The following is a 13,862-nucleotide window of genomic DNA, read 5'->3' as shown; positions in this document are numbered from 1 at the left end:
CAAGGGCAGGTTGATCTGCCTGTGGGTCGCAGGCCCACATGGGTCGTTTTAACGTCCGAGTGCCGTTATCCAAATGCAGACGGATGGCTCCGTTACCAACCATGCAGGCCACGTGGCAAGCTGCTACTGGCCTTGGGGATGTCTCTATGGCTTCTTGGAGAATCAGAGCCCATTAAATCCTCTTAACTCATTTTCAAGGCACAGAAATGGGATAAAAGAAAAAATCTTAAATAAGAAAAGGAAAATCATAGACATTTAAGTATGCTGATTTATAAGAAAAACCTCTAAAAGAATCTCCTAAGGGGACTTTTACATTATGCCCATATTTTAAAATAGGTGATTCCAAAGTACTTCAAGCAAGTTCAGGTAACTCACGAAGAGGCCGTGTTTGCAGCAGGGATTGGCGGAGTGTTTACCAGGAGATCTTCCGTGGGAGAATCTGAGTCTTAGAATTAGCGTCAGCAGCAACCTAATTATTACACAGCCTGGGACTCTAGTCCATTTTTCCTTTCCTTCTTAACTCTGACTCTCTGATTCCTAAATTTGTCTTCTGCTTAAAAACTAAGTACCTCCACTTTCTTCCTTTTCTATGTTTTTACATTCTGTTTTGTTTGAACTTCCCTCAATCTCTCTTTATAAAAAAGTTATTATTTTAAATGAATTTGTTTGTGTAGAATTCACATCTAAGATACGCATTCTAGGATCAGTTAAAGCAGGTTGTGAATTAAACATGTTGAAGCTTTTAAGGGAGTGAGACCAGGAAGGATGAGAGATGCGCTGCTTGTGGGGCCCAGCGAAGGGGCACGCGCCAGCCGAGCCTCAAGGGTGGTCATTCAGGCTCCTCGTCCACCCTGCGCCAGCAGGCCTTGCCATGACTGGGCTCAGCCAGGCCCCGATTATCCCACGCTCCTCCAGATTCACAGGGCTGGGTCCATCCTCCATCATTTTATGAAAATTCTGCGTGGGCCTCCTTGTCCGATCATTCTGATTCCTGACCTTTAGGACATTGTCTCTTATTTCCTACTGTCATTGAAATAATTCTGTGCCCTCCTCATTTACTTTTTTCTGTTTTGTTTTGTTTTTCTTTAAACTACCTGTTGCACTTGCCCTGCCCCTCTCGGGCGCAGGTCTGCATCCTAACTAGCACATTCCACACGTGTGTGCACCTGACTTTTTGCTTTTCATTCGGCTTGTGATTGGCCTTCAGGAATGCCAACCACCTACAGTCTCATTGCCTTGTGTTCTTCTTTTGGGAAATTAAGGCAAACACCACACTGGCTGTCCTGATTGTCTCCCTTTCCGTAATTGACTAGAGGCACTTGCTTTCCCTTTGCCAGGGCCGTGCAACTCTGCTGGGAGATCTCGCCTTTTCAATACGGATGATTCTCTTGGAATAACTCACCCTTGCCCATGTTGTTCGTCACCCTTGTGGCAGGCTCCTGTTTTTTAGTTGTTGTTTTTGTTTTGTTTTAAAAAGCCTTTTACTTCTTGCCTTGCTCTTGAAAGAGTTCTAAAAGCAGCAGCACAAAACAAGCAAAATCCCCACCCACCCCCTCCACCACGTGTAATTTCCCATCCGGGTCTCTATTACAGTGCCATTGTCATGTCTGTCTCATCATTAAGGCCTCTGCCCCACTCAGTCCTGTGCTCTGGAAGTGTCTTTGTGGCTGTCCCTCTGGTGGGCGCGGGTCCCCTGCCCGCTCCTTGCTCTGCCCCTGCCTTTGGGCTCCTGTGCGCCTCTGCTCTCTGGGATGGCGGTAATGGCTGTGCCCTCTTCTGGGTTCTGGGTCTAAAAAGGATCAACTCTGGGGTTCTCTGAAGTCTTTTGTTCTATTCCTTCCCTTTCCAACTCTCCTGTCTTTTGTCCGGTTATAAAAACAAAGGAGAACACAACCAAACCAGCCTCCCATCTGGGGGACGTTTCTCAGTTACCCAATTTGCTGTCTACTGTTTATTTATATTCACTTCTTGATTCTTTTCATAGTTAACGTAGATCTTCCTTTTTTATTTTTTTCTCAGCATAGCAGCCAATAACATGTTGCTGTTACTACTAGAGATAGCGTGAGGAGAATCACCTACCCTTGGTATTTCACTTTGGCTTTGGAAAGCGAATCCAAATGTCTTAGCTCTTTCATTGTTCCTGCCGGGCCGTGGGGTAGACTGGGTTATGGCAACAGAATATGTTAACGTAGAGTGGGGTCCGTTTGGTTGAGGAGAGGATTGCTGTACCCTTCAATCCAGATTGTCCTGATTCCGGACACTAAGCGAATCATGTGGCATCTTCTGTGTCCAGCTGGTTGGTCGGTCACCACGGCCTGTCCTTTGCTAGATGCTGGCCCTGGCCTTTCATACCTACCATCTGGTCCAGACACAGAACAACAAGAGTCTGAATTATGGAAGTGGCTCCCTCCCTGCCTCCCTCACACTATAGCCTCCCCATCTCCAGCTTACCCTGCACACTGGCTCCTGAGTGGCCCTTCAGTAACGAACATGAGATCAAGTTGGAACTTCGTGCAGTAAAAACATTGAATGGGTCCTTTCATGTTCAGAGTACAATGCAAACTCACCAGCCTGGCACACCTGGCCAGTGTGTGGGTTACCTCTTCTGTACACGATGACAGCACCATGCTTTCTCTAGCCACGATGCCTTGGCACAGTCTGTTCCTCTTACCTCGATGTCTTTTCCCTCCTTTTCTCAGTAAAGTCCTGGACGTGTCCTATAATTGCCTTCTCCAGGAAGCCTCACTAAATCTTACCCTTCCTTTAAAACTTAGCTTATGTGTCACCTCCTCCAGGAAGCCTTCCTACACCATTCCCTCTCCTATTCCTTTGTAGCTAGGTATTATGCCTCTTTTCTGTGTGTCCTCTTTATAGCATGTGGACAGCTCCAGGTCGTTGTTATTTACCTGTATTTTAATTTTCTGCCAAGGGCTCGGTTTGTGACTTCTAGCACAGTGTCTACCAATGTGTAGGTACTCAGTATGGTTCTTGAGTGAATGAAGAGCTTTCTAGCTCACTTGCCCATCACTGCTATGGCCACACCCCAGATTTTCTATGTATGCTTTGCAACCACAAAAAATACTCAACTCTAGGTAATCCTTCAGCATGAGGTTTGGTGCCAAATGTTCCAGACATCTTTTCCTTATTAGTTATATTTTTACCTGTCAAATGAATTAAAAGTGTTTATAGATACTTGCCATGTATCTAATGCACTTCAAGCCCATAAATTAAAACTTGTTCCAGTTTGTGTGCAGAATTTCACATGTGATCTTGGATTGGAGAAGCATTTGCAACATTTTTTTCAAAGTCCTGGGGAAGTTTTCTAAGGCACTGTTTCATGAGCAGCATTTAATAGGTTCTTTTATTTATTTTCCTAATACATGTTTAAGGCAATTTAGAGTTTGTGCTATTAACAGATACAATTCAAAATGAAGCCATAATTGTCAAAAGAAGACATATGGTTGGAGAATATAATTGAACATATATTTATCTGCATATGTATTGTCTATTGAGCAAGGTACAGATACAGGATGCCAACTGATTTAATAAAAGTCAAATTATTTAATAGCTTTGTTGTTATTTTTAGCCAATATCTGAAAGGGTTTTTTGTTTTGTTTTTAGAGGTTAACATTTTATTAGCCAGATAAAATGGATTCATACTCATCATTCCTCCTACGCTCAGGCCTTGTTGACATGTTTCTTGTGTTTTGTTTTGTTTTGTTTTGTTAGGAGGAATGTCAGAACTACATCCGGGTGCTTTTGGTGGGTGGCAACCGGTTATTCACCTGTGGGACCAACGCTTTCACACCTGTCTGCACCAACCGCTCGGTAAGGCTTCATTTTGAGCGTCAACAGAACGTAATATCAGGAGAAGCCAAATATTGTGTTAAAATCCTAGTTTTAAGTGTATTTCTGTACACCAAGGTGTTGCTCTTTAATTCAAAAGCAGTTTCTGTCAAATTCAGTACATATTTGATTTTATTTCTAATCATGACTATCAATTATATAAGGAACCAGAAATAATTATAGCTTGAATAATTAATTTTAAATGTGTTTCTAAACCATTTCAACCAGCATTTTCCCCACTAGTTACTCTAAATATCAATCAAAAACATATTACTTTTCCTTATTTTGATTTATGATAGAGATACTGCTAAGTATTAAAATGGTCTAAAATCACAATCCAAAGGAAGAAAATGTAATCTACAAATTGGCTAAGAAGGAGGTCAGAAAAGTAAAACAAATATACAAACAAATGTAACCCTAAGCAAATTCAAGTTGTAGCTGACCCTCTTTCTCTTCTTTAAGCTGGCATCACTGACACAGGAATTTTCAGCATGCACATCCCATAGCAGTAGCATAGCAGGGTCGTCACACCACACCTGGAATCTTCCTAATTCAGAATACTAATCCGTCTAATCCTCCTCGGGGAATATGATGGGGAAAGATCCTTATGTCAGTTTCCTAGTTGCACAACTTCTCTTAAACCTTAATTTATCATCTGTGTTTATTGTTTGTTATTTCAAATTAACATTCAGTTTTTATAAGTAAAGGAAGGAGGAAGACTATAAGAGAAGAGGTGCGATGCTTATAGAGATCTCCCTGGGCTCCTTGCTCACCCCCCACGCCCCTGCACTCACCATCCCTGCTGTCATTCAGTCCTCAACATCCACCCAGGAGGTGGTTATTCTCTGGGGCCCCTTTTGTAAGAGAAGAACCTGAAACATAAAGTGTGTTCACAAATGACCATGAGATCTGTGGAGGAAGGAAAAGGAGAATCTTTCTTTTCAGAGAGACAGTCTACAGGTAGGGGAACTCAGCCTCTGGGGAAACCGAAAGCACATGCTTCGAAGCGGGGACAGAGAGCTGGCATTTATGTCCTTTAGAGTCTTTCTTACATGAGTATTTGGCAGGCGTGGGGGAAATCTATGAATATTTATGAGGGAAGTCAAGCATATGCACAGTGGGCAAACACATATGTAACATAAATTCTATGTTCACTTTAGGGTGGAGTTTTAACATGAAAATAAGGTCGAATTTGGCTCTTTTCATCCAAAGATGAACTGTAGGGCATAAAGACCTTTTGTGTGCCATCTTGGAGAGTGGATGAAACTGGCTTCCGAGTGTGGCTGTTTATAAGGAAGAATGTTTGCAACGTGAGGTCCTGCCTTGCTGGCCGGACCACAGTGGGGCAGGGATAATCTGGTGGACTGGGCTGTCCACTGGGGTCAGTTGGGAAACTCCCAGTTGTAGCTGTTTTGACAATTCTTTAAGGGCTAGTTCTTCTCAGTTACAGAAAAGGAGACCTATGGGAGTCAGTAGTACAGGGTTCCTGAGCGACCCCTCTCCCTGCATGGCCACTGGATTCTGCTCCGGTGTGACTCAGCCACACGGCATTCATTTCATCTATCAGCTGGGGGTAAATTTTATCACGAGTTTAGGGAACTTATCCAGGCTGCACATCCATTAGCAGAGTCAGCCGTGTGCCTGTGTCTGCCCCCCGACCCTTCTGCTCTAACACCTCTCAGCTACTAGCAAAGGACCAAGTCAAACAAAGATTCCCCCAGCACCCAGAGCTTTTCTCGTTCAATGAGTGGTTGGGAATCCAGCATTAGGAAGATGAACTCATAGAAATGACTCCAAGACTCCAGGGTGTCTCTCTGGAAATGGGAACGACATGGTGCTACGGAGCCACACACCCTCACCTGTGAGCACATTGTTGGGGGCTCTTCATAATATTTCGATACACTATTAGTGATAAAATTGTACAGAATTCATTATTGTGATTTCTAGTTCTGTGAATCTTAAAGTTGGTTTCTATATTAAGATGGAAAAATATACAACACATGTGCATTATAAATCAAAGGCTTATACACAATAATCTTGTTTTCATACTTTGTGAGTGTTCAGTGGTATGAGGCTCAGTAACTCTAAAGGGCTGAGGACAAACTGATTGATGGATTCTCCAACCATGCCCACAGCGGGCTGTTTCATCAGTCAGCGTGTAACCGTTGGTCACGTCTAATCATGCACCCCGGAGAGCTTAGGGCACACGCTTCACTGCGATTGAGGTGGCTGTAATCCATTAGCACCATCAAAGAGGCATTCTCAGGGCATAGCTGGTTTCTCTCTCGCCTTTGCCCATAGCTGAGCAACCTGACCGAGATCCACGATCAGATCAGTGGCATGGCCCGCTGTCCCTACAGCCCCCAGCACAACTCCACAGCCCTGCTCACGGCCGGAGGGGAGCTCTACGCGGCCACTGCCATGGATTTCCCAGGACGGGATCCTGCCATTTACCGCAGTCTGGGCATCCTGCCCCCTCTCCGCACGGCGCAGTACAACTCCAAGTGGCTCAACGGTAAGCCTTACTGTCACTCCGCGTTCCCGTCGCATTTGTTGGTGATGCCTGGTTATTTGGTTCTCAGAAGCAAAACTGTTACACTTTCCAAATAAAAACAAATTCTTCATTTTCTAAGGAAATCAAAATGTAACTTGTTTAGGACTAATGATGGGAAGGACATCATGTGGCTCTTTAGTGCTAGGAAGAGAAACAGTATTACAAACACTATAGACCTGGTAATAGAGCTAATCTCTGTATGATCATTCATCAAAGGTAAGCTTTTTTCTCTATTATTGTTTGAAGTCTAGAAAATTTGACGTCTTATCATAGATGTGCATAGACTCATGTGCATTCCTTCTAAGTTCCTTATATATCTAGAAAACGAAATTATTAATATATAATGAAATTTTCAGACACCATATGAAAGAATCTGACTGGCTATAAGTAATTCCAAATAACTGGACAATAATAAAGAAGTATAACTCAGGTACCTATAAGTCAGCAGTAGGTGTCTTCAGAATTTACTAATCCCGTGGCTCAAGAGTTACTAAGGACCCTCATCTTGTCACTGCTGTCTCTGCCATCCACAGCCTGCTGGGTGGCCCCAGGCCAGCTCTGCTATGGATGCAAAACTGCTGCTGCAGTTTCAGGTACTGCACCCACATGTGGCAGTATGCACTGGGAGAAGTGCCATGTTCCTGTGTCCCCATTTTTTTTTTTTTTTTTTGGAAAAAAAAAAAAGAGACCAGAAACCCACAGAAATTTTCCTTTAATTCTGGGCCAGAATCTGGTCACCTACTCACTAAGCAATCATAAAATAGTGCCAATCACCTGTACTGAGGTTGGCTCGATGCGTGTGCACACACACACACACACAAAGGCAATGCATATGCACTGTGTGTAATCCATTGACTGAAGCATTTATTTGATAGTTTGCACAAAGATGAATTCTTGAGATTGCCATTATTATAATATTTATTATTCTGATATCCCAAGTTCTATAAAAACTTAAGGACTTTTTGCCCAGTACAAGCTAATTATGTAAACCAGAGTTTCTCAGCCTCAGCACTACTGGCGTTTGGGCCAGATCATTCTTTGTGGTGGTAGTGGGGGTATTGTACCTGGCACTGTGGGACGTTTAGCTGCATCCTTGCCCTATACCCACTATATGCCAGTAGATACACCCTCTGGCTGCTTGTAAAAATTTTTCAATATCCCCTGAGGGGAAAATTGCCCTTAGTTGAGAACAACTGGTTTAGACTCATCATTTATGCATATTTATGTGTTCGTGTGTGTATGATATAGACAATCTAACCACCACAGTTTACCTTTTAAAGATTCCCTTGTAGAAAAGAGAATGTCCTCACCATTAACTTTCTCCAGTAAATTGAATGACTCTGTTGCTTCCAAAGGGCAACGTGAATTGTTTTCCCCAACTGAAATGCTAACTAGATTTCTCCCATTAACATCATTTCTGTGGAACTGGCCTCAGCTGAGCCAATCAACTCTACGGGCGGTCCCCTTTTTGCCTTGAAACTTTCATCTGTGTAGCTTACAGTTGTTCTTGCTATTTATTTGTTTATTTTTACTGCCTAAGGAAAGTTTCTAGTTAAAAAATTAGAGTTTGCAGAAGAAAGTAAAAAGTAATTAGGAGCACAGTCTCCTTTTCCAGGAGTGACACCGTAAGAACACCCTGCAGAAACAATGCCGGACGTAGCGTGAGTTACAAACACTGGCTGCTTCTTACCTGCGACTCAGAGGCCACTGCCAGGTCAGGTGGTCAGTCTGTTCACCTCCTGCAGGGATCCTTTTCTTTCTGGGGTGAGGTGATGTCACATGGACAGAGGAAGAGCTAACCCAGTGCTTACCATGGCCATGGTAGGCGTAGCATTGTGGCTTGTGGTACAAAGAAATGAATGCTTCAGATTCTTAAAATGTGCTTCTGTTAATTTATAATGTCTGATAACTGCAGAAATTGAAAATAATTCAAAGGTAAATATGGTGGCTCTACCACTCAGCCCTTAGTGTCGGCATATTTCACATGACACTGACTAGCCAGCATTTCCCAGGAGAGCAGCACCCACCCACCCAGCTCCCCCCACCCTCCCTGTCCTACCCTGAGAGGACCTTCACACCCAGGCAGAGAGCAGATAGCCCTGCCTGGGGGCTCCGAGTTATTGCACGTGAAGTGTTATCTTGCTACTCTCTCCTTTGTTTTGTCGGGGCACTTCCTTCTGCTCTAGAACCCTGAGATATTGTTTCCACTCCCAGCTGGCCCTGGTTTTCTTCTCAGATTGATCCTCCATCCAGGATGAATTCTGGCCTCTGATGGGGCCACCATTCAGCTCTGCTTCCATCCCCTTCCAAGTCTGGACACTGGAACATTTACTCTCGTCGCCTAACTGCAACGCGCACTTTGAAGCTCATGTGCTCTTTGCCAGAAGCCCTGTGTCAGATCTGCCAGCTTTAGTTCTTCTCCCTTCCTGCTCACGTTGGCCCCGGCACATCCAGCCCCAGGGGAATCCACCCTTGGTTTCCACATCTCCAACACACAAGGGTGCTGGAGACAGTTGCCCTGCATGGGGAAGATGTAGCCCGAGGTGCAGCCTCCATCCTCAGTGAACACCCCCAGGCAGCTCTGGAATGGTCTGAGCCCCCATCCCAGTCCCCACCAACAACTCCTCCATCCAAGTCCTGTCCAGCCTTCCCAGTGTGTTTCTGGCACTTCCTACTTGGTATAGACATGGTAGCCCCAGAGGGCTCCTCCCACTCACCCCTCAAACTTATTCTTTCCTGTCACTCTTGGTCTGATTATTTCCACTGTGTTCTGGAGAAATTTTCTTTTCTTTTATTTTTTGCTCAAATTTGTTGCCTTACCCATTTTCTCTTCTTTTTGTTGTAGTGTTAATTTATTTTCCTCTCTAATGGTGACACCATTATTTTAGAAAAATGCTCTGATCTCTTCCCTCTACAATAGGACAAAAACCAGCAAGACACCCAAATGAGCTACTAGCAAATGCCCTTAGTTCTGCCATGTCCAAGAATGCTCCTATTTCCTGTTGTGATTTTAGGGACCAATTAAATGATGCTCTTAAAATCTTCTGAGTTTTCAACCAACTGAATCAACACATCGGATCCTGGAGTTGGGTCTGTTCTGCACAGAGCTTTGTGGGGAACAGGACGAAGGCTGCAGTGGGGGTTGCTCTTCCTGCTTCGGGGGCAGTGCAACCGAAAGTCTCTCCCGGCAGAGGCAGGTGGCGAGGGGTATACACCCCCTCTGTCAGTCGCCTTCTGTTCCTGGCCAACCTTGCCGAGCTGAGCAACAGCAGTCTCAACTCACAGCCTTCAGGCCCTTCCCATCTCCCCTGCTCTCCACGCCCACCATGCTGCTCTGCAGCTCCTCTCCCGAGTACCACAACATCTAGTTATAGCCTTTGAGGCCTGATTTCCAGCCATCCCCTCCTCTGTCTTCTTAGAAGGATTAGTAGCATTGTTGCCTCGAAGCTTCTTAGAAAGTTTACGCTGCAGACTTAGCTGGTTCATGCTTCCACATAAGCATCTCCTAAATCCTCCACTCCTTGCCCAAAGCTGGTCTTTGAGCCTCGGTGATTCCTGGGGATTCTGTCCTCAATCCTGTGCTCCTCCTCTCTCTGCATGCTCTTCTAGACTTATCAACTATTTCAAAGTTTTAACTACCTCACCCCACACCATGCCCCCACCCACTGAGGACTAACTGCAGATCCTGTCTCAGCCCCATCAGCCATGGTCACTTCCAGCTGGACACTACCTGGGGCACTTCTGGCTCCCCAAGACCCAAGTCCTCTCGGGCTCTGGCCTCTCACCCAGGCTGTCCCTCCACTTGGACACTCTTCTCCAAACTCCCAGGGAGCCCCAGCTCCAGTGTCTCCTCTTTGGAGGAGCCTTCTCGGGTCGTCCTATCCAAGTGGACTCCCCGGGCTCTCTACCCCATCACCCTGCAACTTCCTTCCTGGCAGAATCACAATTTGTCATCACCTTATCGATATTTATTCTCTCTGGAAAGCCAGTTCCACATCTGATCACACAGGTCTTTTTCGTTCCTGGGTGGTCACCGTGCCTGGCCGATGCCAACAAATGTGTAACAAGCGAATGCACAAACACGGCTGAGGGTGGGTGGGTGGATGTTCTGCTGTCTGCTCCAGGTGACTCCCTCATGTATGAGCAGACTGATTTTGTAAAAATCCGAATCTCATCATGCTCTTCGTCAAATCTTCCCAGAGCCTCCCATTGTGTGCAAAGGGGGTGACAAGCACAGAACCAGGTGGCAAGTGTGAGTGAGAGAAACATAGTGCGTGTATGCTTGCGGGGGTGGGGTGCAGATTGTGACCAGAGCAGCCAGGCCATCACATTTTTGGGAAAAAGTCAGAAATTTGGATTTTCTTCTGAAATCTCTGTTTGTTTGTTTTTTTTTTTTTATGCTGACAACTAACTATTTTTAATGCCTGTGTGAATCAGCACAGAAGGGGCAAAACATCTCATTTCTAGAGGCAGAATCAGCCAGGGCTGCCAGTTTTCAGTCTCATCAGCCCAATCGGTTGCTTGGGGATCCGTCCCTGCCTTCCATCCTCCAGGCTCTTCTCCCGCTTCTAAGACCCTGCCTAGGACCCCCTGCCCCGGCCCACGACCGCTGCACTTCATTCTCTGGCTAACTTCTTGACATCCTTCAGGAGTCCCCTTCCCATGAAAAGCCCTCTTAGCTTTCCAGGTCCCTCCTCCCCGAGGGTGCACCTTGACTATGGACTTCCAAGCCTCCAGAACTGTGAGGAATAAATGCTTGTGTTTATAAGCCAGCCAATTTATGATATTTTTGTTATATCAGCCAGAATAGACTAAGACAATGGGTGGACGGTTTACTTATTTCCCCCAGTGGTTCATGAATTGCTTGAGGGCAGGGATGACGTGGGAGCCACCTTTGTGTGCTCAGCATCTCATCTGGTGCCTGAAACACAGCGGAGGCTCCCTCAGTATTTGTGGAAGGAGGAGGAGACAGGCACACTTCATAAACGATGTTGTTAAACAAGGGAAAATGTGCTCTTAGGTGTGACCCAGAACTAAGAAAGAAACAGCCACACAAAACAGATTTGTAAGTTTGAAACTGAATCAGTTCTAAAAGTCTGTAAAATCTTCCTTTTGAACCCCCATCTCATTCTGCTCCCATTTCTAGCCATTGTTTATCAGTCAGTTATCAAAGGCAGTGCAATGATCGGTAAGGTCCTGGAGGAATCTGGAACATTAAGTCACATGTTTGGTAATGAATATGCTTCAAATTCAGATTTTTCCCTGTGCCAAAATCGCTCTTAACACAAATTTATGTGTTTAGAGAAATACCTTAACAGCCTTAATGCATTAAAATATTAATCGTTAATAATCATGTTAAATGATTACTGTAAGGCAGTGTAATAAATGTTTAATGGTCGATGCTTAAAATAGAGAAGCAATAAAACTTGCCTACAAGAAGCTGGCGGTCAAATTGGGAAAACAATAAACTCATGAAAGGGAGAAAATTATATTTTCAAATTAATATTGTGCAAATTGAGTTTGTGAGTTCTGAGGGAAGTATGTGCTTGCACGTAGAGGAAAAACTTCAGTAGGAACTTGGAAAAACTAACTCCTAAATGAGGCTTAATAACTCAGCATGGACATCTACAGGGATATAATCTTATTAACACTCGGGGACCTGCATGTTTTCCTTCTCTGGAGGGAACATTTGCCCATCCCACTGGGTTCTCCCAGTGAACTCTACGGAGTCCTCCATTCTCTTGAGATTCCAGCCATGACCTCATAGGGAGGCAAATTCATTTGAAATCCACAAGTGTTCTCATTTTATCATTGTTAATGAGCTATTATAATTCTAGTTAAGAAAACTTTTTTGGTAACAATCTTAAATTCTACTGGTTTAAAATACATTGGTGGTGTTACCCAAGCATTAAGTAGACTCTTGAGGTCTTTAAAACGCAATGATTAACCTACTAATGATTAAAGATAATTTACTTGGAGGAAGAAAATCTCCTCTGTGCTTATGTCAAGGAGAAATTATTTCTGCTTGTCCTGAATAGAGGTGCTTTGTGGAGCTCAGCTCTTCTCCCTAGGAGCAGCTGCTGACTTCCAGCAGCTTGGGCACAGCCAGGCTGGGGTGACACTGTTGGGCTGTGTTCTGGGACAGCAAGAGCCTCCTTGGCAGGGTCCACACAGAGAAGTGCCCAGAGGTGTGACTTGTCTGCGCAAGGTGCCTCCTAGACTGAACATTGGCTGCAGCTGGAAAATCGTAAATGGAAGTGGAGGTCAGAGGACAAGCAAAATAAAGACATGTGGGGACTGAGAGTGAAATACATTTGAGTAGCAAAACTAAAGTGTTTAGCAATGAAAAGAAGCTCTGTAAAACCAGAACAAAATCAAGATTGCACAGTCAGCAGCCTAGCTTTGTGTTTTACCAAATAAGCATTTGGAGAGAGGCTTAAAAAGGCGTGTCTCTGTGAACAGTGGGTGCTCTTCTGTACTACAAGTGCAAGGCTGGGGCCTGATATCCAACTCATTAAAGTTTAAACTTGCCAGGGAGATGGGATGCAGATTGGAAGAATGTCCAGTAAAGTTGTGTGCCATGTGGCACAGCACAACGAGATGCCCTTTGCTAATTTTCAGGCCAGATCAAACCTATGAGAAGGCATTGGGCAGCCTGTCTGTGCCATGTGGAATGGACATATATTCAAAATTGTGTTGCAGACCTATTCTTATTATCTTCATTGGTCAGAATTATTTTAAACAGACCACCTCCATGTGTGTCATCTGCCTGTCCATGCACCTATGGGAGTCTCTGTCACCTCCAGCTACGACACCAGGTGCAGGGAGAAGTCATAATGGCTGTTTATAACACACCAGGGAGATGGGTGATTCCACAGAAGAGTACTCTGGGGCTCAGGTGGACTCGCCACCTGAACAAGGGCTGCACCTGATGTGTACCTGAACTAGAGTTTCAAAACAGATCCTACCCCAGAGTTTGCATCTATCCTCCTTCATGGGCTCCCAGCCTGTCCTTTGTCTAGTCAGCGTTTTAGGAATCACCAACATCATAACCAGCCTCCATCTCTCTCCTAATATCCTAATTTATGCATGAGCTGCTATGGAAGAGGGATATTGGGACTTCGGAAACGGTTGAGAGTCTTTTCTTGATTGTTAAAGTCTCGAATAAAGGATGTGATGCTCTGGGATTATGAAACCCAAAGCTGAGGAGCCTGTGGGGTAATTTAATGCAGCCCTTTATGTGTGTGAACGTGTGGTCAGTGACACAGAGAATGAATTCTTACGGTGCTCTTTGAGAATGTGTCATGTTCTGTCCTGGTCATTGAGCCGCAAGAGCCTGAAAGTTGGGGATCCACAGAATCCCTTCCAGTCTTGGGCTGAAGCTTCTAGACTTGCCAATAAGTCGTTTTTAACCTTTGGATTGTAATTTGCACATTTAAAAAGAGAATGGATGGATGAGCTC

General features: G+C 44.7%; 1 protein-coding gene across 1 annotated transcript in view; it reads left to right on the top strand.

Moving 5' to 3' along the window:
• The window catches only part of SEMA5A (semaphorin 5A), a 320,883-nt gene that overhangs the window by 176,140 nt on the left and 130,881 nt on the right, over positions 1 to 13,862 (top strand). The window contains exons 6-7 of the mRNA XM_069492176.1: positions 3,730 to 3,828; positions 6,148 to 6,361. Coding sequence (XP_069348277.1) covers positions 3,730 to 3,828; positions 6,148 to 6,361 — 313 coding nt within the window. The remainder of the gene's footprint in view (positions 1 to 3,729; positions 3,829 to 6,147; positions 6,362 to 13,862) is intronic.

This window comes from Eulemur rufifrons, chromosome 17 (genome assembly GCF_041146395.1).
Source record: "Eulemur rufifrons isolate Redbay chromosome 17, OSU_ERuf_1, whole genome shotgun sequence".
NCBI classification, from domain to species: domain Eukaryota; kingdom Metazoa; phylum Chordata; class Mammalia; order Primates; family Lemuridae; genus Eulemur; species Eulemur rufifrons.
This window is presented reverse-complemented; position numbering and strand designations above follow the sequence as displayed.